This window comes from Oncorhynchus kisutch, linkage group LG4 (assembly GCF_002021735.2).
Source record: "Oncorhynchus kisutch isolate 150728-3 linkage group LG4, Okis_V2, whole genome shotgun sequence".
Lineage (NCBI taxonomy): Eukaryota > Metazoa > Chordata > Actinopteri > Salmoniformes > Salmonidae > Oncorhynchus > Oncorhynchus kisutch.
In genome coordinates, this window is record NC_034177.2 from 57,237,514 (window position 1) to 57,260,732 (window position 23,219).

The window sequence follows — 23,219 nt, forward strand, 5'->3', positions numbered from 1 at the left end:
CGTTTTTGCTTCGTCATTATGGGGTATTGTGTGTAGATTGATGAGGGGAAAAAACGATTGAATCAATGTTATTATAAGGTTGCAACGTAACAAAATGTGGAAAAGGCAAAGGGGTCTGAATACTTTCCGAATGCACTGTAGGAGTAGTGGCCACCAGCAGACATGTATAATTTGTAAACAAGTTCCTTACCAGAGACAAACACAAATTAGTATTCCTGGTTGCAAGCAGAAGGGAGCTACATAAACTCAATTAAATGCAAAGCAGAGCAGTGTCCAAACCACAAGTCTAATCCACAGAGAAAGAGTGAGAGCTCTGTCCAAGGTTCTTTCCCTCTCTAGTTAAACAGCATAGGGGGAGGGGGTGTGTGGGAGGTGTGTTGCGCAGCTTCTCTACTAAAGCTAATCAAAAGCTTTGAATAACCAATATACTGCTTTAGCTTGGGATTAAAAAGAGAGAGTGGCAGGGTTATGAGCAGTGAGCACCAGTTGTTAGCCGGCCAGACCAGGGAGTGAGAGTGAGGGCGTGAGGAATGTCTGAGTTATTCTGGAGGGAGGGCCATGTGGGCCGTGGTTGGGGCAGGAGACAGGAAGAGGACTAGGGTGGGTGTATAAACAGTTGAGGGGGCAGTAGACAGCTGGTGGGAAGGCAGGAAACCTGAGCACCCCGAGAGGAGAGTTAACCCTTTCCACACCAGCTGGGACAACAGGACAGGAGGCCACAGGCCACAGCCTGAACAGACGTCATGTCACAGCCCTTTGGTCTGACAGTGGTGGTAAGAAAAAAAGGCTGCATTCATTCGAACCAGATTGGCCCATCTTGCAGGAGTCCACCTCCTTCTTCTGAAGCAAGGGGCAGCTGATTGAAAAACTATTTTAGATATTTCAATTACTTTCACATACATTTCGAAGTAAGTATTTGGAGAATTTCTTTGAAAATACAAGTAGATGCATTATGAAATGTATTTGGAAACTATTGGCATGCATTTGAAAATACTCAAATACACAGACGTGTATTTTCAAATTGAAAGACGTGTATTTTCAAATACAAATATTTTAAAACTCCATACATTTGAACCCAGGTTTGTTTGTTTTAAATGTATTTGAAAACATGTAGGCTATTTGAAAATAGTTTCAAATAGACTAGTATTTATAGTAATGTCACGGCTGGCTGAAGGACTGGACCAAGGTGCAGCATGGTAAGCGTACATTTTCTTTTTATAAAAAATGACGCAGACAAAACAAAGAACCCCCCCCCCCCCCCCGAAAGGTGCGGACTCTGGCCGCAAAACCTGACTCTAAAGGGGAGGGTCCGGGTGGGCCTTCTTACGGCGGCGGCTCGGGTGTGGGACGTGGACACCGCTCCACATCAGTCTTGGCCTACTTAGGTGGCAGCGGGCCGCCGCTTAGGTTGCAGCGGGCCCCGGACTGAAGACCCTCGTAGAGGGCGCCTCTAGACTGAGGGGCTGCGGCTCTGGCAGCGTCGGACAGGCGGGAAGCTCTGGCAGCGCCGGACAGGCGGGAGGCTATGGCAGCGCCGGACAGGCGGGAGGCCATGGCAGCGCCGGACAGGCGGGAGGCTATGGCAGCGCCGGACAGGCGGGAGTCTATTTAAAGTTACATTTGTTTGTGTGATTTGTTAAATTATGTTACCTTTATCAATGAATGTGGTTGGAATTTTAGCTCAAATATCCATTTGTCCAAATATGTTTAAAAAAATAATAATAAAGGTTAAATAAATCCCAAATGAAGATGACAACTGGCAGCCCACCACTAGTTCAGACCATGCTCTGCTTTGAGTGCCCATTGTAGCTAGCAAACCACACTGGTCGCCGTCTGTCCCCCTCATAATCTCCCATTTGCTGGCTCCCAATCTTGCGCTCTGGCACCCTGCCAGCCACATGGAATTCATGGCTCTATATGGGACTGCTAAAAAAGGCAAGGCAGCCCAAGTGGAGGTGCAGCCAATGGCAGCTGACCTGTCCACTTGCTCGCTGTAAAATAAAGGGAATGACCTAACGTAGCAGCCCTACCCTCCCCCTCTGGCAGAGTGACACATTGCTCTCACCCCTCTCCCACATCCACTAAAATGTGTCACACTCTCTCTCCCTCCCTCTCTCCATTTCACCAGACACCCTGTTTAGGAGTAACCTTGTGATAAGACTGCATATCTGAGTAAATTAACTTTCCATTATCTCAATGACACTCACTTGTCACAGGGTAATTCAGCCCTCTGCCCTGCTGCAGCCCTCCAAAGCTCACATTGTGTCCAGAGAGACAATACAGTGGGGGAGCAGAAAAAGAAAAAGAATTGCATTGGCCTACAGCGCAATTCCATAGTTACAGAGTGATACGGAGTCAATTCTTCACTTTAAAATGTATGGCAAACAAAAAACAATAAATGGTAAAGTTAAACAAACTGAGGCCAACTTAACAATTTCTGCAGAAAATTTGACAAAAACACATTTACTTGAAGAACAGTGCAGATGCAAAGTTTGGTAACAGAAGGACGGTTTGTGCTGCTGGTGCAGTCATTCTGTTAGCATCTGCACTGTTCTTCAAGTAAATGTGTTTTTGTCAAATTTTCTGCAGAAATTGTTAAGTTGGCCTCAGTTTGTTTAACTTTACCATTTATTGTTTTTTGTTTGCCATACATTTCAAATTGTGCATAGGGTTGTATGGTTTGTTTAACTGTGCAATCATTGGATTTAGTTTGACATACATTGTAAAGAGAAAAATCTGAGTCTCAGTGTCACTATTATCCATGGAACTGCCCAACAGCAGTTGACAGTTTACTGGAATAATACAACAGCGATGATTGATTACAATATGAAGAATGACGACTAAAAAGGGACAATTAAGGTTTGAATGATTGGAATAATGAGACCATTATAAATCAAATAAAATGTTATTTGTCACATGTACAACTGATACAACTGAATACCTTACAGTGAAATGCTTACTTGCAAGCCCTAACCAACAATGGATACAAATAAGAATAAGAAATTAAAGTAACATAATTAAAAAACAGCAGTAAAATAACAGTAGCGAGGCTATATACAGGGTACCGATACAGAGACAATGTGAGGGGGCACCGGTTAGTCGAGGTAATAGAGGTAATATGTACATTTAGGTAGAGTTATTAAAGAGACTATGCATAGATAATAACAGAGTTGCAGCAGTGTAAAGGGCAGGGGGGGGGCAATACAAATAGTATACAAATAGTTTGGATAGCCATTTGATTAGATGTTCAGGAGTCTTATGGCTTGGGGGTAGAAGCTGTTTAGAAAGCCTCTTGGACCTAGACTTGGCGCTCTGGTACCGCTTGCCATGCGGAAGCAGAGAGAACAGTCTATGACTAGGGTGGCTGGTGTCTTTGACCATTTTTAGGGCCTTCCTCTGACACCGCCTGGTATAGAGGTCCTGGATGGCAGGAAGCTTGGCCCCAGTGATGTACTGGGCCATACGCACTACCCTTTGTAGTGTCTTGCGGTCGGAGGCCGATACCAGGCAGTGATGCCAACGATGTTAGGATGAAACAGTCAGAGGTCACCAAGCGCAACATAGCTTCAGTGTGTAAATCAGCTAGAAAGATGTGTCGGCATCGAGTAATTGTCTCTGGCCCCCTCCCAGTTAGGGGGAGTGATGAGCTCTACAGCAGAGTCTCACAACTCAATCGCTGGTGGAAAACTGTTTTCTGCCCCTCCCAAAAGATAGAATTTGTAGATAATTGGCCCTCTTTCTGGGACTCACCCACAAACAGGACCAAGCCTGACCTGCTGAGGAGTGACGGACTCCATCCTAGCTGGAGGGGTGCTCTCATCTTATCTACCAACATAGACAGGACTCTAACTCCTCTAGCTCCACAATGAAATAGGGTACAGGCCAGGCAGCAGGCTGTGAGCCAGCCTGGCAGCTTATTGGAGTCTGCCACTAGCACAGTCAGTGTAGTCAGCTCAGCTATCCCCATTGAGACCGTGTCTGTGCCTCGACCTGGGTTGGGCAAAACTAAACATGGCGGTGTTCGCCTTAGCAATCTCACTAGGATAAAGACCTCCTCCATTCTTGCCATTATTGATAGAGATTGTGATACCTCACATCTCAAAATAGGGCTACTTAATGTTAGATCCCTTACTTCAAAGGCAATTATAGTCAATGAACTAATCACTGATCATAATCTTGATGTGATTGGCCTGACTGAAACATGGCTTAAGCATGATGAATTGACTGTGCTACACTAGTGTTCATATCCCCCATCCCGCAAAGGCGGAGGTGTTGCTAACATTTACGATAGCAAATTTCAATTTACAAAAAAAATATATGTTTTTGTCTTTTGAGCTTCTAGTCATGAAATCTATGCAGCCTACTCAATCACTTTTTATAGCTACTATTTACAGGCCTCCTAGGCCATATACAGCGTTCCTCATTGAGTTCCCTGAATTCCTATCGGACCTTGTAGTCATAGCAGATAATATTCAAATTTTTGGTGACTTTAATATTCACATGGAAAAGTCCACAGACCCACTCCAAAAGGCTTTTGGAGCCATCATCGAATCAGTGGGTTTTGTCCAACATGTCTCTGGACCTACTCACTGTCACAGTCATACTCTGGACCGAGTTTTGTCCCATGGAATAAATGTTGTGGATCTTAATGTTTTTCCTCATAATCCTGGACTATCGGACCACCATTTTATTACGTTTGCAATTGCAACAAATAATCTGCTCAGACCCCAACCAAGGAGCATCAAAAGTCGTACTGTAAATTCAACACAAAGACAACACAAAGACTCCTTGATGCCCTTCCAGACTCCCTCTGTCTACCCAAGGACGTCAGAGGACAAAAATCTGTTAACTACCTAACTGAGGATCTCAATTTAACCTTGCACAATACCCTAGATGCAGTTGCACCCCTAAAAACTAAAAACATTTCTCATAAAGAAACTAGCTCCCTGGTATACAGAAAATACCCGAGCTCTGAAGCAAGCTTCCAGAAAATTGGAACGGAAATGGCGCCCGACCAAACTGGAAGTCTTCCGACTAGCTTGGAAAGACAGTACCGTGCAGTATCGAAGAGCCCTTACTGCTGCTCGATCATCCTATTTTTCCAACTTAATTGAGGAAAATAAGAACAATCCAAAATTTAATTTTGATACTGTCGCAAAGCTAACTAAAAAGCAGCATTCCCCAAAAGAGGATGGCTTTCACTTCAGCAGTAATAAATTTGTGAACTTCTTTGAGGAAAAGATCATGATTATTAGAAAGCAAATTACAGACTCCTCTTTAAATCTACATAATCTTTCAAAGCTCAGTTGTCCTGAGTCTGCACAACTCTGCCAGGACCTAGGATCAAGACAGACACTCAAGTGTTTTAGTACTATATCTCTTGATAAAATGATGAAAATAATCATGGCCTCTAAACCTTCAAGCTGCATACTGGACCCTATTCCAACCAAACTACTGAAAGAGCTGCTTCCTGTACTTGGCCCTCTTATGTTGAACATAATAACCAGCTCTCTATCCAACGGATGTGTACTAAACTCACTAAAAGTGGCAGTAATAAAGCCTCTCTTGAAAAAGCCAAACTTTGACCCAGAAAATATAAAAAACTATCGGCCTATATCGAATCTTCATTCCTCTCAAAAATGTTAGAAAAGGCTGTTGCGCAGCAACTCACTGCCTTCCTGAAGACAAACAATGTATACGAAATGCTTCTGGTTTTAGACCCCATCATAGCACTGAGACTGCACTTGTGAAGGTGGTAAATTACCTTTTAATGGCATCAGACCGAGGCTTTGCATCTGTCCTCGTGCTCCTAGATATTAGTGCTGCTTTTGATACCATCGATCACCACATTCTTTTGGAGAGATTGGAAACCCAAATTGGTCTACACGGACAAGTTCTGGCCTGGTTTAGATCTTATCTGTCGGAAAGATATCAGTTTGTCTCTGTGAATGGTTTGTCCTCTCACAAATCAACTGTAAATTTCGGTATTCCTCAAGGTTCCAATTTAGGACCACTATTGTTTTTACGATATATTTTACCTCTTGGGGATGTCATTCGAAAACATAAATGTTAACTTTCACTGCTATGCGGATGACACACAGCTGTTCATTTCAATGAAACATGGTGAAGCCCCAAAATTGCCTGTGTTTCAGACATAAGGAAGTGGATGGCTGCAAACGTTCTACTTTTAAACTCGGACAAAACAGAGATGCTTGTTCTAGGTCCCGAGAAACAAAGAGATCTTCTGTTGAATCGGACTATTAATCTTAATGGTTGTACAGTCGTCTCAAATAAAACTGTGAAGGACCTCGGCGTTACTCTGGACCCTGATCTCTCTTTTGACGAACATATCAAGACTGTTTCAAGGACAGCTTTTTTCCATCTACGTAACATTGGAAAAATCTGAAACTTTCGGTCCAAAAATGATGCAGAAAAATGTATCCATGCTTTTGTTACTTCTAGGTTAGACTACTGCAATGCTCTACTTTCTGGCAACCCTGATAAAGCACTAAATAAACTTTAGTTTACGGCTGCTAGAATCCTAACTAGAAGTAAAAAAATGTATCATATTACCCCAGTACTAGCCTCCCTACACTGGCTTCCTGTCAAGGCAAGGGCTGATTTCAAGGTTTTACTGCTAACCCACAAAGCATTACACATGGGCTTGCTGCTACCAATCTCTCTGATTTGGTCCTGCCGTACATACCTACTCGTACACTACGGTAATAAAATGCAGGCCTCCTAATTGTGCCTAGAATTTCTAAGCAAACAGCTGGAGGCAGGGCTTTCTCCTATAGAGCTCAATTTTTATGGAATGGTCTGCCTACCCATGTGAGAGACGCAAACTCGGTCTCAACCTTTAAGTCTTTACTGAAGACTCATCTTCAGTGAGTCATATGATTGAGTGTAGTCTGGCCCAGGAGTGTGAAGGTGAACGAAAAGGCTCTGGAGCAACGAACAGCCCTTGCGGTCTCTGCCTGGCCGGTTCCCCTCTTTCCACTGGGATTCTCTGCCTCTAACCCGATTACAGGGGCTGAGTCACTGGCTTACTGGTGCTCTTTCATGCCGTCCCTGGGAGGGGTGTGTCACTTGAGTGGGTTGAGTCACTTCCTGTCTGGGTTGGTGCCCCCCCCTTGGGTTGTGCCGTACGGAGATCTTTGTGGGCTATACTCGGCCTTGTCTCAGGATGGTAAGTTGGTGGTTGAAGATATCCCTCTCGTGGTGTGGGGGCTGTGCTTTGACAAAGTGGGTGGGGTTATATCCTTCCTGTTTGGCCCTGTCCGGGGGTATCATCGGAAGGTGCCACAGTGTCTCCTGACCCCTCCTGTCTCAGCCTCCAGTATTTATGCTGCAGTAGTTTGTGTCGGGGGTTAGGGTCAGTTTGTTATATCTGGAGTACTTCTCCTGTCCTAGTCGGTGTCCTGTGTGAATTTAAGTATGCTCCCTAATTCTCTTTCTTTCATTCGGGAGACCTGAGCCCTAGGACCATGCCTCAGGACAACCTGGCATGATGACTCCTTGCTGTCTCCAGTCCACCTGGTCATGCTGCTGCTCCAGTTTCAACTGTTCTGCCTGTGATTATTATTAGTTGACCATGCTGGTCATTTATGAACATTTGAACATCTTGGCCATGTTCTGTTATAATCTCATAACCTCATAACCTGGTTCCTCTCTAGGTTTCTTCCTAGGTTTAGGCCTTTTTAGGGAGTTTTTCCCTTGCCACCGTGCTTCTACACCTGCATTGCTTTGTTTTAGGCTGGGTTTCTGTCCAGCACTTTGAGATATCAGCTGATGTACGAAGGGCTATATAAATAAATTGATTTGTTGCAACCAGCTCTTGATGGTGCAGCTGTAGAACATTTTGAGGAGCTGAGGGGGAATAGGTTTGTTGTGCCCTCTTCACGGCTGTCTTGGTGTGCTTGGACCATGTTAGTTTGTTGGTGATGTAGACACCAAGGAACTTGAAGCTCTCAACCTGCTCCACTACAGCCCCGTCGATGAGAATGGGGGTGTGCTCGGTCCTCCTTTTCCTGTAGTCCACAATCATCTCCTTTGTCTTGATCACGTTAAGGGATGGCTTCACGTTAATCCATGGCTTCTGGTTGGGGTATGTACATACAGTCACTGTGGGGACGATGTCATCGATGCACTTATTGATGAAGCCAGTAACTGATGTGGTGTACTCCTCAATGCCATCGGAAGAATCCCAGAACATATTCCAGTCTGTGCTAGCAAAACAGTCATGTAGCTTAGCATCTGCTTCATCTGACCACTTTCTTATTGACCGAGTCACTGGTGCTTCCTGCTTTATTTTTTGGTTGATACAGGAATCAGGAGGATAGAATTATGGTCAGATTTGCCAAATGGAGGGCGAGGGAGCCCTTTGTACGCGTCTCAGTGTGTGGAGTACAGGTGGTCTAGAGTTTTTTTCCCCTCTGGTTGCACATTTAACATGCTGCTGGAAATTCGGTCAAACAAATTTAAGTTTCCATGCATTAAAGTCCCCGGCCACTAGGAGCGCCACCTCTGGGTGAGCGTTTTCTTGTTTGCTTATGGCAGTATAAAGCTCATTGAGTGCGGCCTTAGTGCCAGCATCGGTCTGTGGTGGTATGGAGACAGCTACGAAAAATACAGATGAAAACCCTAGTGTGGTCTACAGCTTATCATGAGATACTCTACCTCAGGTGAGCAAAACCTTGACACTTCCTTAGATACCGTGCACCAGCTGTTGTTTACAAAATATACATAGACTGACAACCCTCGTCTTACCAGAGGCTGCTGTTCTATCCTGCCGATACAGTGTAAAACACGCCCGCTGTGTGTTGTTCATGTCACGTTCAGCCACGACTCAGTAAACAGAAGATAGTACAGTTTAATGTTGGTAGTTTAATCTTGCTAGTAGGTCATCGATTTTATTTTCTAATGATTGCACGTTGGCCAATAGAACGGATGGCAGTGGGGCTTTACTCACTCAGTCCTCCTTTTCCTGTAGTTCACAATCATCTCCTTTGTCTTGATCACGTTGAGGGAGAGGCTGTTGTCGCCTACAAATTCCCAGAAGGCAGCCCGACCTCTGCCCCCTTTTTCTTCTCTTCACGCAAATTACAGAGATTTGGGCCTGTTCCCGGGAAAGCAGTATATCCTTCACGTCAGACTCAGACTCTTTACCAGTTCGTGTTGAGTAATTGATGTTCTGTTGTCCAGATGTTATTTTCGGTCATAATGTTGCTGCTACCGTCTCTTATGTACAAAATAAGTAAAAAAATAAGTTAAACACAAAAAAACTAGCAAAATAACAGTTGGTTAGGAGCACGTAAAATGTCAGCCATCTTGTCCGGCGCCATTCAATTCAATAAACTCAGTGGTGTGAAGTACTTAAAAGTATTTTTACTTAAGTACTACTTAAGTTATTTTTTGGGGTCTGTACTTCACTATTTATATTTTTGACAACTTTTACTTTTATTCCACTACATTCTTAAAGAAAATAATGTAATTTTTTACTCCTTATATTTTCCCTGACACCCAAAAGTACTCGTTACATTTTGAATGCTTAGCAGGACAGGAAAATTGTCTAATTCACGCACTTATCAAAAGAGCATCCCTGGTCATCACTACTGCCTTTGATCTGGCAAACTCACTAAAACACAAATTATTAATCTGTAAATTATGTCTGAGTGTTGAACTGTGACCCTGGCTATCCGTAAATTAACAAAAAAACAAGAACATCGTGTCGTCTGGTTTGCTTAATAAAAGACGTTTAAAATTATTTATACTTCTACTTTTGGTACTTAAGTACACTTTAAACCCATTACTTTTAGACTTTTACTCAAGTAGTATATTACTGGGTGACTTTTACTTGAGTCGTTTTCTTTTAAGGTGTCTTTACGTTTACTCAAAGATGAAAATTGGGTACTTTTTCCACCACTGAATAAACTTCCGTCATCTTTGAGGGGAGAATTATTTCTGGGGAAGTTTGAGAAATATGTACAGCTGAACTAATTAATCTATCTATAAAAACAAACATGTTAAATCCTAATTGGCATTCTCTGGCCTTCTAGTGAGAAGAATGCAACAGTGGTGGTAAGGAAACGTGATCTGCATTAACGAGATGGAAAGAAATAAAACCACCATAATAACAGTTACAACAGTACTAGCAACCAGGCAGAGAAAGAGGGAGCATGGTGAAACTAGGATGCTACCCTTACAGATATAGGGTCAGCTTACCCTCCCCAAATCTTAAACTTATAGTGAATTCAGAAAGAATTCATACCTCTTGACTTATTCCACATTTTGTTGTGTTACGGCCTGAATACAAAATGGATTAAAACAGATTTTTCTCTCACCCATCTACAGTGCATTCAGAAAGTACTTAGACCCCTTGAATTTTTCCACAATTTGTTACAGCCTTATTCTGGAATGGATTAGATCGGGGGGTTTTTTCACTCATCAATCTACACACAATACCCCATAATGACAAAGCAAAAACAGTTTTTTTTACATTTTAGCACATTTATGAGAAAATAAATAAATAATAAAATATGACATTTACATAAATATTCAGACCCTTTAGTCAATAGTTTCTTGAAGCACCTTTGGCAGCGATTACAGCCTCAACTCTCCTTGGGTATGACGCTACAAGCTTGGCTCACCTGTATTTGGGGAGTTTCTCCCATTCTTCCCTGCAGATCCTCTCAAGCTCTGCCAGGTTGGATGGGGAGTGTCGCTGCACAGCTATTTTCAGGTCTCTCCAGAGATGTTCGATCGGGTTCAAGTCTGGGCTCCGGCTAGGCCTCTCAAGGACATTCAGAAACTTGTCCCGAAGCCACTCCTGCGTTGTCTTGGCTGTGTGCCGAGTGTCGTTGTCCGGTTGGAAGGTGAACCTTCGACCCGGTCTGAGGTCATGAGCGCTATGGAGCAGGTTTTCATCAAGGATCGCTCTGTACTTTGCTCCGTTCATCTTTCCCTCAATCCTGACTAGTCTCCCAGGGACAGGGTGATTGGTAAGGATAGAGGGAACAATGAAAGGAGCCAAATACAGGCAAATCGTTAATGAGATCCTGGTTCTGAGTGCGATCCTGGTTCAGAGTGCAAACAACCTTAGACTGGGGTGAAGATTTACATTCCAACAGAACAATGACCCAAAGCATAGAGCCAAAGCAACACTGGAATGTTTTCACAATAAGAATGTGAAAGTCCTTTAAGGTGGCCCAATCAAAGCCCAAACTTAAATCCCATTAATTCTGTGAAAAGACTTGAAGATTGCTGTTCACCGCCACTCTCCATCTAACTTAACATAGCTTGAGAAAATCTGCAGGGTAGAATGGGAGAAAATCCCCAAATCCAGATGTGCAAAACTGCTAGACATACCCAAGATGACTCAAAGCTGTAATCGCCGCCAAAGGTGCTTCTACAAAGTATTGTCAATTAGATATTTCTTTATTTCATTTTCAATAAATGTGCAAACATAAAAAATAAAATAAAAACATGTTTCACTGTCATTATGGTGTATTGTGTGTGGATGGGAGAGAAAAATACATCTTTAATCCATTTTGAATGGATTAAACAATAACAACAAAATGTTGAATAAGTTAAGGGGTATGAATACTTTCTGAAGGCACTGTAACTGTTATGGAGAAAAACACAACACTTGCCTTAGATCAGCGTCTTGTTTTCTCAGTGTCTTGGGTAACTTACTTCATCCCACTAACAGACGGGAACAGAGAAATACAAAAAAAGCTAAAGGATCTAGATGTGACAGAGATGCAGAGAAGACCTATTGAAAGTGAGGGGTCAGAAAGAATCCTGATGTACAGTAGTACACACATCATCAGGCTACAGGTTTCCAAATGTCACATGATGCTCGACTGCATCTTGTCACATGGCTGCTGCTGACCCAACTCTTCTGCTTCACCTAGCCTTGCACATGACCCTCCCCTCATCTCCCCCCTCTCCCAACACCAACCAGACCAAAATGTGAATTGTTTAGACTAGCTTCTACAGTATGTATGACATACTGTTCAAGACAAATGGCATCCAGAGACTTCAGGGAAGCATAAAGCAGCAATTTTGAAAACGTAGAGTTCATCATGGCTACAGTAACCATCTACCGGGGTCTAACTATACGAGCGTTGATCCCTGCATGTATTAAAGTTACATGGACTTCACCTCGCTCTCCCTCCCTCCAAGTACCAAGTTCCCAGAGTCATCACCAACCAACCTTAGTCTCAAGGAAAAATGGCATCCAAGGGGACAGATCATTGATAACAGCCAAATCTTTTCATTCCATCTATACCCTCCAACTCAAATGTGAAACCCACCAAATCACTAAATGAGAAAAAACTATTGCAAGACAGCAGCAGCTTATAAGGAATGTGAGGGGCCTCAGCCAAGAGACCAGGCAGGGAAACCATACCATATATGGACATGGAAGCAGAATAACACTTGTATCAATGAATGAAGTGGGCATTAGAGTGACTTAACAACCCAAAGGTCAATCACCATTCTCGAAGTAGACAGCACGTATCTATAACTGACTGGTGAAAACATGAAATGATCACATAGGGATGGATGTGTTCCTCTTCAAATGAGTGTACTTAAATCAAAGTCTACAGTGTGGAAATCCTGGCTGCTAGCATGTGACTGTATGAGCAACAGCAGCAAGGTGTTCCATGGAGTAATGAAGCACATCTAACTATAAATAAGCTGTCCAAATGGCTTTAGAACATTGCAATCTCTCTCCACTGCACTTTACAACGTTTACTACTTTAGAATAGTATCATGAAAAAACATTCTTTCATTGATACAGTGGACATGACCTGTGTCTATTGGAGAAATCCCCACTGGAATATTACAACCAACCACAACAGGTGTTATGCTTCTGCGTAACACAACCCAGACCTGCCTTGATCTACAGGTTTATAGGCAGGCATTTGGAGACTTTTCTGTGCCGAGGTTCAGCGAGGTAGAGAGAAGATAACCTACTTTTGGTCCGTCTTTACACCTCTGCTTCCTGCCACAAGATAATTAACCAGGCTGTTTGAGCCAATTAAAGATGATTTAGTAGACAAATCAAACCAAACCGCAAACCAAAGAGGATTTCTTATTGGTGTTCTGGTAATCCCTCGGTCTGTTTTCATATGGTCGCTCTAGACACCCGGGTCGCCTCCCACAATTTTCAATTTTCCCACAATGTCCGGCGTCAGTACATAATAGAACATCAGTTTGGCATAGAGGAACTACATTACTGCCGGACATTGTGGGATTAAATCTTTTTTTTAAACAATTCCCATCAACCCCATAATGACAAAGTGAAAACATGTTTGTAGAAACAAGCACATTAATGGAAAATGAAATACAGAAATCTCATTTACAAAAGTATCCACACCCCTGAGTCAATACATGCTACAATCACCTTTGGCAGCGATTACAGTTATGAGTCTTTCTGGGAAAGTCTAAGAGCTTTGCACACCAGGATTGTACAATATTTGCATATTATTATTTAAATTCTTCAAACTCTGTCAAGTTGGTTGTTGATCATTGCTAGACAGACACTTTCAAGTCTTGTCATAGATTTATAAGGTGACTTAAGTCAAAATGGTAACTAGGCCACTTAGGAACATTCAAATCTCATCTTGGTAAGCAACTCTAGTGTATATTTGGCCTTGTGTTTTAGGTTATTGTCCTGCTGAAAGGTGAATTTGTCTCCCAGTGTCTGTTGGAAAGCAGACTAAACGAGCGGTTAGAGTGCTGGGCCAGTAACCGAAAGGTTGCTGGATCGAATCCACGAGCTGACAAGGTAAAAATCTGTTGTTCTGCCCCTGAGCAAGGCAGTTAACACACTGTTCCCTGGGCGCCGAAGACGTGGATGTCAAAAGGCAGTGCCATCCATCATTCCTTCAATTCTGACCAGTTTACCAGTCATCTGTTCTTTTGGACACTATCGCAAAGCTAACTAAAAAGCAGCATTCCCCAAGAGAGGAGGGCTTTCACTTCAGCAGTAAAAGATTCCTGAACTTCTTTGAGGAAAAGATCATGATCATTAGAAAGCAAATTACAGACTCCTCTTTAAATATGCGTATTCCTCCAAAGCTCAGTTGTCCTGAATCTGCACAACTCTGCCAGGATCCTAATCCAACTAAACTACTGAAAGAGCTGGCTCCTGTGATTGGCCCTCTTACTGTACGTTGAACATAATAAACGGATATCTCTATTAGAGGTCGACCGATTATGATTTCTCAATGCCGATAACGATTATTGGAGGATCAAAAAAGCCGATACCGATTAATCGTCCGATTATTTATTTATTTGTAATAATGATTACAACAATTACAACAATACTGAATAAACATTTATTTTAACTTAATATAATACATCAATAAAATCAATTTAGCCTCAAGTAAATAATGAAACATGTTCAATTTGGTTTAAATCATGCAAAAACAAAGTGTTGGAGAAGAAAGTAAAAGTGCAATATGTGCTATGTAAGAAAGCTAACTTTTCAGTTCCTTGCTCAGAACATGAGAACATATGAAAGCTGGTGGTTCCTTTTAACATGAGTCTTCAATATTCCCAGGTAAGAGGTTTAGGTTGTAGTTATTATAGGAATTATAGGACTATTTCCCTTTATACCATTTGTATTTCATTAACCTTTGACTATTGGATGTTCTTATAGGCACTTTAGTATTGCCAGTGTAACAGTATAGCTTCCGTCCCACTCCTCGCTCCTCCCTGGGCTCGAACCAGCAACACAACGACAACAGCCACCATCGAAGCAGCGTTACCCATGCAGAGCAAGGGGAACAACTACTAGAAGGCTCAGAGTGAGTGACGTTTGAAATGCTATTAGCGCGCGCTAACTAGCCATTTCACTTCAGTTACACCAGCCTCATCTCGGAAGTTGATAGGCTTGAAGTCATAAACAGCGCAATGCTTGATGCACAACGAAGAGCTGCTGGCAAAACGCCCGAAAGTGCTGTTTGAATAAATGTTTACGCGCCTGCTTCTGCCTACCACTGCTCAGTCAGATACTTAGATACTTGTATGCTTAGTCAGATTATATGCAATGCAGGACACGCTAGATAATATCTAGTAATATCATCAACCATGTGTAGTTAACTAGTGATTATGATTGATTGTTTTTTCTAAGATAAGTTTAATGCTAGCTAGCAACTTACCTTGGCTTACTGCATTCACGTAACAGGCAGTCTCCTTGTGGAGTGCAACGAGAGAGAGGCAGGTCGTTATTGCGTTGGACTTGGCGTTACTCTGGACCCTGATCTCTCTTTTGACGAACATATCAAGACTGTTTCAAGGACAGCTTTTTTCCATCTACGTAACATTGCAAAAACCTGAAACTTTGTCCAAAAAAAGATGCAGAAAAATTAATCCATGCTTTTGTTACTTCTAGGTTAGACTACTGCAATCCTCTACTTTCCGGCTACCTGGATAAAGCACTAAATACAGTGCTAAATACGGCTGCTAGAATCCTGACTACAACCAAAAAAATATATAATATGACTCCAGTGCTAGCCTCCCTACACTGGCTTCCTGTTAAGGCAAGGGCTGATTTCAAGGTTTTACTGCTAACCTACAAAGCATTACATGGGCTTGCTCCTACCTATATTTCCGTTTTGGTCCTGCCGTACATACCTACATGTACGCTACGGTCACAAGACGAAGGCCTCCTAATTAGAATTTCTAAGCAAACAGCTGGAGGCAGGGCTTTCTCCTATAGAGCTCCATTTTTATGGAATGGTCTGCCTACCCATGTGAGAGACGCAGACTCGGTCTCAACCTTTAAGTCTTTACTGAAGACTCATCTCTTCAGTAGGTCATATGATTGAGTGTAGTCTGGCCCAGGAGTGTGAAGGTGAACGGAAAGGCTCTGGAGCAACGAAACGCCCTTGCTGTCTCTGCCTGGCCGGTGCCCCTCTCTCCACTGGGATTCTCTGCCTCTAACCCTATTACAGGGGCTGAGTCACTGGCTTACTGGTGCTCTTCCATGCCGTCCCTAGGAGGGGTGCGTCACCTGAGTGGGTTGAGTCACTGACATGGTCTTCCTGTCTGGGTTGGCGCCCCCCCCTTGGGTTGTGCCGTGGCGGAGATCTTTGTGGGCTATACTCGGCATTGTCTCAGGATGGTAAGTTGGTGGTTGAAGATATCCCTCTAGTGGTGTGGGGGCTGTGCTTTGGCAAAGTGGGTGGGGTTATATCCTTCCTGTTTGGCCTTGTCCGGGGATATCATCGGATGGGGCCACAGTGTCTCCTGACCCCTCCAGTATTTATGCTGTAGTAGTGTATGTGTCGGGGAGCTAGGGTCAGTCTGTTATATCTGGAGTATTTCTCCTGTCTTATCCGGTGTCCTGTGTGAATTTAAGTATGCGCTCTCTAATTCTCTCATTCTCTCTCTCGGAGGACCTGAGCCCTAGGACCATGCCTCAGGACTACCTGACATGAGGACTCCTTACTATCCCCAGTCCACCTGGCCGTGCTGATGCTCCAGTTTCCACTGTTCTGCCTGCGGCTATTGTTCCTCTCTAAGTTTCTTCCTAGGTTTTGGCCTTTTTAGGGAGTTTTTCCCTTGCCACCGTGCTTCTACACCTGCATTGCTTTGTTTTAGGCTGGGTTTCTGTGCAGCACTTTGAGATATCAGCTGATGTAAGAAGGGCTATATAAATACATTTGATTTAACTAATTATGTGACTTCTGAAGGTAATTGGTTGCACCAGATCTTATTTAGGGGCTTCATAGCAAAGGGGGTGAATACATATGCACGCACCACTTTTCCGCTATAATTGTTTTTTAAACAAGTTATTTTTTACATTTCACTTCACCAAATAAAAATCCATTTAAATTACAGGTTGTAACGCAACAAAATAGGAAAAACGCCAAGGGGGATGAATTATTTTGAAAGGCACTGTATCCTCCCTTTACTTTCCCTATACCAGATTTCCCTCTAGGATTATGTCTGTGTGGTGGCTGCATCATGTTATGGGTATGCTCTATTACGTTGACAAGCATACCCATAACATGATGCAGCCACCACGCTTGAAAATATCAAGAGTGGTACTCCGTGATGTGTTATGTTTGAGGAAAATCTAACACAACACTCAAGGCAATTCAACTTTTCATTTTAAATTAATTTGTAAACATTTCTAAAAACACTAGGCCTATAGGCTATGCGTACACTGCATTGTATGCCTCGAGAAAATCTGAGCTAAAAAATAAAAAAATAAAAGTATTTTAGGCTAGTGCGTTAAAACTACTAAAGCTTATGCGCACATTGTAATCAAAATGAAAATCTTAAATTGGTTCTTTTCAGACTGTCCTTTAGTGAGCCACAGCCAGGAACTAAACGTGTAAATATTTGCATGAACATAACAAGACTCAACAACTGAGACATAAACTGAACAAGTTCCACAGACATGTGACTAGCAGAAATGGAATAATGTGTCCCTGATCAAAGTAGGGGTCAAAACCAAAAGCAACAGTCGTGTCTGGTGTGGCCACCAGCTGCATTAAGTACTGCAGTGCATCTCCTCCTCATGGACTGCACCAGATTTGCCAGTTCTTGCTGTGCGATGTTACCTCACTCTTCCACCAAGGCACCTGCAAGTTCCTGAACATTTCTGGGGGGGGAATGGCCCTAACCCTCACCCTCCGATCCAACAGGTCCCAGACGTGCTCAATGGGATTGAGATACGGGCTCGTCGCTGACCATGGCAGAACACTGACATTCCTCTTGCAGGAAATCACGGACAGAACGAGCAGGATGGCTGGTGACATTGTCATGCTGGAGAGTCATGTCAGGATGAGCCTGCAGGAAGGGTACCAACATGAGGGAGGAGGATGTCTTCCCTGTAACGCATAGCATTGAGATTGCCTGCAATCACAACAAGCTCAGTCTGATGATGCTGTGACACACCCGCCCCAGACCATGACGGACCCTTCACCTCCAAATTGATCCCGCTCCAGAGTACAGGCCTCGGTGTAACGCTCATTCCTTCGACGATAAACGCGAATCCGACCATCACCCCTGGTTAGACAAAACCGTGACTCGTCAGTGAAGAACACTTTTTGCCAGTCCTGTCTGGTCCAGCAACGGTGGGTTAGTACCGATAGGCAACGTTGCCAGTGATGTCTGGTGAGGGCCGGTCTTACAACAGGCCTACAAGCCTCCAGTCCAGCCTCTCTCAGCCTATTGCGGACAGTCTGAGCACTGATGGAGGGATTGTGCGTTCCTGGTTTAACTCGGTAGTTGTTGTTGCCATCCTGTACCTGTCCCGCAAGTGTGATGTTCGGATGGACCGATCATGTGCAGGTGTTGTTACATGTGGTCTGCCACTGCGAGGATGATCAGCTGTCTGTCCTGTCTCCCTGTAGCGCTGTGTTAGATGTCTCACAGTACGGACATTGCAATGTATTGCCCTGGGCACATCTGCAGTCCTCATGCCTCCTTGCAGCATGCCTAAGGCACGTTCACGCAGATGAGCAGGGACCCTGGGCATCTTTCTTTTGGTGTTTTTCCAGAGTAAGTAGAAAGGCCTCTTTAGGGTCCTAAGTTCTCATAACTGTGACCTTAATTGTCTACCGTCTGTAAGCGGTTTGTCTTAACGACCGTTCCATAGGTGCATGTTCATTCATTGTTTACGGTTCATTGAACAAACATGGGAAACAGGATTTACCTTTACAATGAAGATCTGTGAAGTTATTTGGATTTTTACGAATTATCTTTGAAAGACAGGGTCCTGAAAAAGGGACGTTTCGTTTTTTGCTGAGTTTAGTCTGTACGATGGCGAGTAGTGGAGGACTTCGCCATCATCGTTTAAAATCTACAGTTTGGGAACATTTTGGTTTCCCAGTAAATTACAACAGCGATAGACGAGAATAGCCTATGCAGCTGCCAACACCTCAAACATGTTGACACATTTACAGCGACGTCATCCCAGTATTCCTACCACCAGAACAAGACACACACAAAAAAAACGGTCTACCCTCTGAATTCAAGCAGCCCTTTGCAGCTTAAATAAACAAAAATTAACTACAGTAACTGTTGGCATTTCATTTTCCTCCTGTACTGAAACGTGACACCAAAACGTTTCCCGAACCGTGGTTTGGTGAACTGTTACACCCCTACTAGTGACTGCTGTTGCCTAGGGTCGGGTTTACAAAACTAGTTTGGTGACTAATGAATACAACCCTGGTCCTTGGTGAAGAGCAGGATCAGAACTCACCTTGGTCTCCCCAAGGCTCTCTGACTCAGACACCTGGTAGGTAAGGTCTGTCTCCTCGAAGCCTGTGGCGCTCATACGCTGGTCAGTGGAGGGGTCGTTGCGGGGGGGCGAGTCTGGAGAATTGAGGCACGTCTGGATGAGGGCCTTGCCCGTCTCGCTGGTGATCATGGGCTGGAGCTTCCGCGTGGCAAATGTGTAGACATGGCCCGTCTCGCTGGCCACCAGTAGCAGGACCTGGGTTCCTGTCAACGTGGAAAGCTCATAGGCCTGCCATGGGGGGAGGGAGATGACAATGTCAACATGCATATCAGCATTAGAATCAGCATGAGCATCAACATCAGTCTTGGAGGAATGTGCCTAAATAAACAGGGTAAGCTGACATTCCACCACATTCTTAACTACACTGAACAAAAATATAAACGCAACATGTACAGTGTTGGTCCTATGTTTCATGAGCTGAAAAAATATCCCAGGAAAGTTTCATACGTACATAAAGCTTATTTCTCTCAAATTTTGTCCACAAATTTGTTTACAGGCCTATTAGTGAGAATTTCTCCATTGCCAAGAAAATCCATCCACCTGACAGGTTTTGCATATCAAGAAGCTGATTTTTGTCACACAACACAATGCCACAGATGTCTCAAGTTTTGAGGGGGTGTGCAATTGGCATACTGACTGCAGGAGTGTCCACGAGAGCTATGCCAGAAAATGTCATGTTAATTTCTCTACAATAAGCTGCCAACAGTTTCAGAGAATTTGGCAGTACATCCACGCCATCCGGCTTCTTCACCTGCGGGATCGTCTGAGGGGGGTTCGGGTGGGGGTGCTGAGGAGTATTTCCATCTGTAATACTGCCCATTTGTGGGGAAGAATTAATTCTGATCGGCTGGGCCTGGCTCCCCAATGGGTGGGCCTGGCTGCTAAGTGGGTGGGCCTATGCCCTCCCAGGCCCAGCCATGGCTGCACCCCTGCCCAGTCATGTGAAATCCATAGCTTAGGGCCTAATTCATTTATTTCAATTGACTGATTTCCTTATATGAACTGTAACTCAGTAAAATCTTTGAAAGCGTTGCATTTATATATTTTGGTTCAGTGTAAAACAAACTGTTTAAAACAACTCAAATCAAGAGTACCGTAAAACTTGTCCTTTTTAATTGCCGGGCAATGGCACACATTGCCCGGCAAATAAAAAATACAAATAAAAAATAACCTTTATTTTTATAAGCCCGTCTCTAATAAGTGCCTGTTGTGTTCAGTGATTTAAGCAAATAAAACATCCAGGCTATTAAATAGAAGTTTTACGGTAAATTACTTTCTCATTAACACTATTATGTGTATTGCACAGACTCAAATAGGAATAGGACAAAACTCCCAGATGGTGCTACCTACAGATAACGGGTTAAAACTGCAGCCAACAAGCCAAGAAAACACCCTCCAAGTCTAAAAATACCTCTGTGGTGAAGTCTGACATATAGCACAAATGTAGCTAAAATAACATGAGATAAAGCCTCCAAGAATAGCGTCGGTGATAAAGTGATACTGAATTAGTTCCTTGCGACAGGGGGTCTTGGTTGTAAGGGAGAGAAAGGGAACTGGTAGAGGTAATAACCATATAAGTCTTAAAAGTAGGACAAGATCAATGGCTCCTCTCACAGACAGAGGTGGCGGTGAAACATGAGAGTGTGAGCTCTCCCACCTTGTCATTCATTACACCAGACACTCACAAAACACACCGTCAGTAGTGTAGTGACCCACAAATAATGCAAAGATCTTGCATCAGAAATTAAATACACACCATGCGCTATTCTCTCACACATACTTATTGTTGCACTTGGAGTGAACCTTGTGCACTCACTGAGAGAGCCTTTTGATTTACGTCAGTCATCGGTAATGTCCAGGATGCTTCTGGCGGACAGGGAGGGAGAGTAGACACTACCATTACCTTAGTGAATACAATTTAAACATTGGCTGATTAATGATTTCTTTGCTAGCCGCCGGGCATCATTCTGGCAGACATGCAGAGTAAGGAGGACTAGAGGATGGCTGTCAAACACAACCAACAATTGTATCCTTCCTTAGGCATACATCAAATAGCCTATGCGAAATCATAGGGTCATTATACTGTTATTAAACTATAGTGCTGTTACTGCAAGAGCAATCTCAATCGAAACAGAACTAAATGCATCACAGCTTCTTTAAGTTAAATTCTCCTTCAAGAAACTTCCCGATTTCCAGCTTTCAAGGAACTTTCAGACGTCACAAGGTTTGGAAGTGTGGCAACGCATTCATTTGTCCATTATTGGCCTCAATCATCTCATTTGTAGATATGTACTCCATTCAGTTAATGTAGCAATTGGACAATGCTGAAGCTACTTATCTAATCATCTTTTGGCTGTAGTGAAATGCAACCCCACATGAAAAGGTAGAGGGGCAGAGATGGGTGTGAGCAACTTCCAACACTGTGTCCATCACACTTGCCAGTCCAGCGGTGCATGCTTCACCTCCAGAGCTGCGGTGTCAAATGAATAAATAAAAGCAAAGACAGCAAGCCTCTGGAGATGTTTTCATGTTCTGAAGAGCAGCGAAGACGAGACCTGTAGTTGCTTCAGTGGGTTCTGCAGAAGCATTCTTAGAAATGGAGCGAGCATGCAGCTCTCAGTAACACTTCCAAAGGATTTCACCATCATTTAAACATGTCAATCATCTCAATGACATAGATGATTTCATGTACAAAGAACTGTGTGGCAAGCTTGTCTCAGCCATCCCACGTCTACAGTATGTGTGGGTCAGGCTGTGTCAGGGTGGCTTGGTCAATACCCAAATGCACAGCTTGATAACTACATAATTTTTAAAATGAGAGAGGAGAGGTTTGTTCATTCCTATTTGTATCCTTTCACTAGCTTGTTTGCTTTAGGTCTCCTGGTTGTTGCAATCCCTGACCCTTGTAGTCAGTGTGTGATTATTCTGGCTGTGTGTCTGGGAACGAGGTTGCACACACACACACACACACACACACACACACACAGATGTGTATAGTACCCTATGTGTATGTGCATATTGTGTATGCTGTCTGTCTGTAAGTAAGTGAGAGACCCAACAGCATTCCCCAGGACAGCTTAGAGAGCAGACACCAGAAGAGGCAATCCACCCAGCCAAGGTATTCATGCAAGCTCCCTTTCTGGCCTTACATGTAAAGCAATGGGGCATGTGTAACCATTGAAGACTACAAATGTCCTGCTTCAAAAACAGAGCAATGCATAGCTCACACATCCTAACAGTCATACAGGTCTGTATGAAAACAGTGAGCATCTATCGATTAAACCTCAGGGGCAGTGGTGAAATTCTGGACATGGAGAACTCAACTTGCTAGAGCGTGTGCAGGCTTGAAAGTCCATTTGAATGAACCTGCAGATCATTTTCAGAACCAGTCAGATTGCGGATCTAGCAGGCCATCAATTGCAATCGTATCACACGGCCCTGGCCCGCACCCTCAAAGTGATCTGAAACCTGCCTGCTACAGTGCCTTCAGAAAGTATTCATACCCCTTGAATTATTCCACATTTTGTTGTGTTACACCCCAAATTCAAAGTATTGAATATCTGTTTTTCTAATCCATCTACACACACACAATACCCCATAACGACAGTGAAAACATTTGTATTTAAAAAAAAAATGTATGTGCGCAAATGTATTGAAAATTGACATAAGTACTCACACCCCTTTGCTAGGGCACAACAAATTGAGCTCAGGTGCTTCCAATTTCCTTTTATCCTCCTTGAGATGTCACTACAACTTGGAGTCCACCTGTGACCAATTCAACTGTTTGGACATGATTTAGGAAGAAACACACCTGTCTGTATAAGGCCCCACAGTTGAAAGTGCTTGTCAGAGCAGAAACTATACCATGAAGTCCAAGAAGCTGTCCGTATATCTCAGATTGTGATGAGGCATACGTACCAGTCAAAAATTTGACTTGAATTTTCATTCA

The 23,219-nt window shown here is 43.4% G+C and overlaps 1 protein-coding gene across 4 annotated transcripts in view; it reads right to left on the reverse strand.

The window, feature by feature from the left end:
- LOC109889714 (serum response factor) overlaps positions 1 to 23,219 on the reverse strand; it is a 68,503-nt gene that overhangs the window by 32,991 nt on the left and 12,293 nt on the right. For all 4 annotated transcript variants that reach the window (XM_020481355.2, XM_020481353.2, XM_020481356.2 and 1 more), the window contains exon 2: positions 19,232 to 19,498. In XM_020481355.2, coding sequence (XP_020336944.1) covers positions 19,232 to 19,498 — 267 coding nt within the window. The remainder of the gene's footprint in view (positions 1 to 19,231; positions 19,499 to 23,219) is intronic.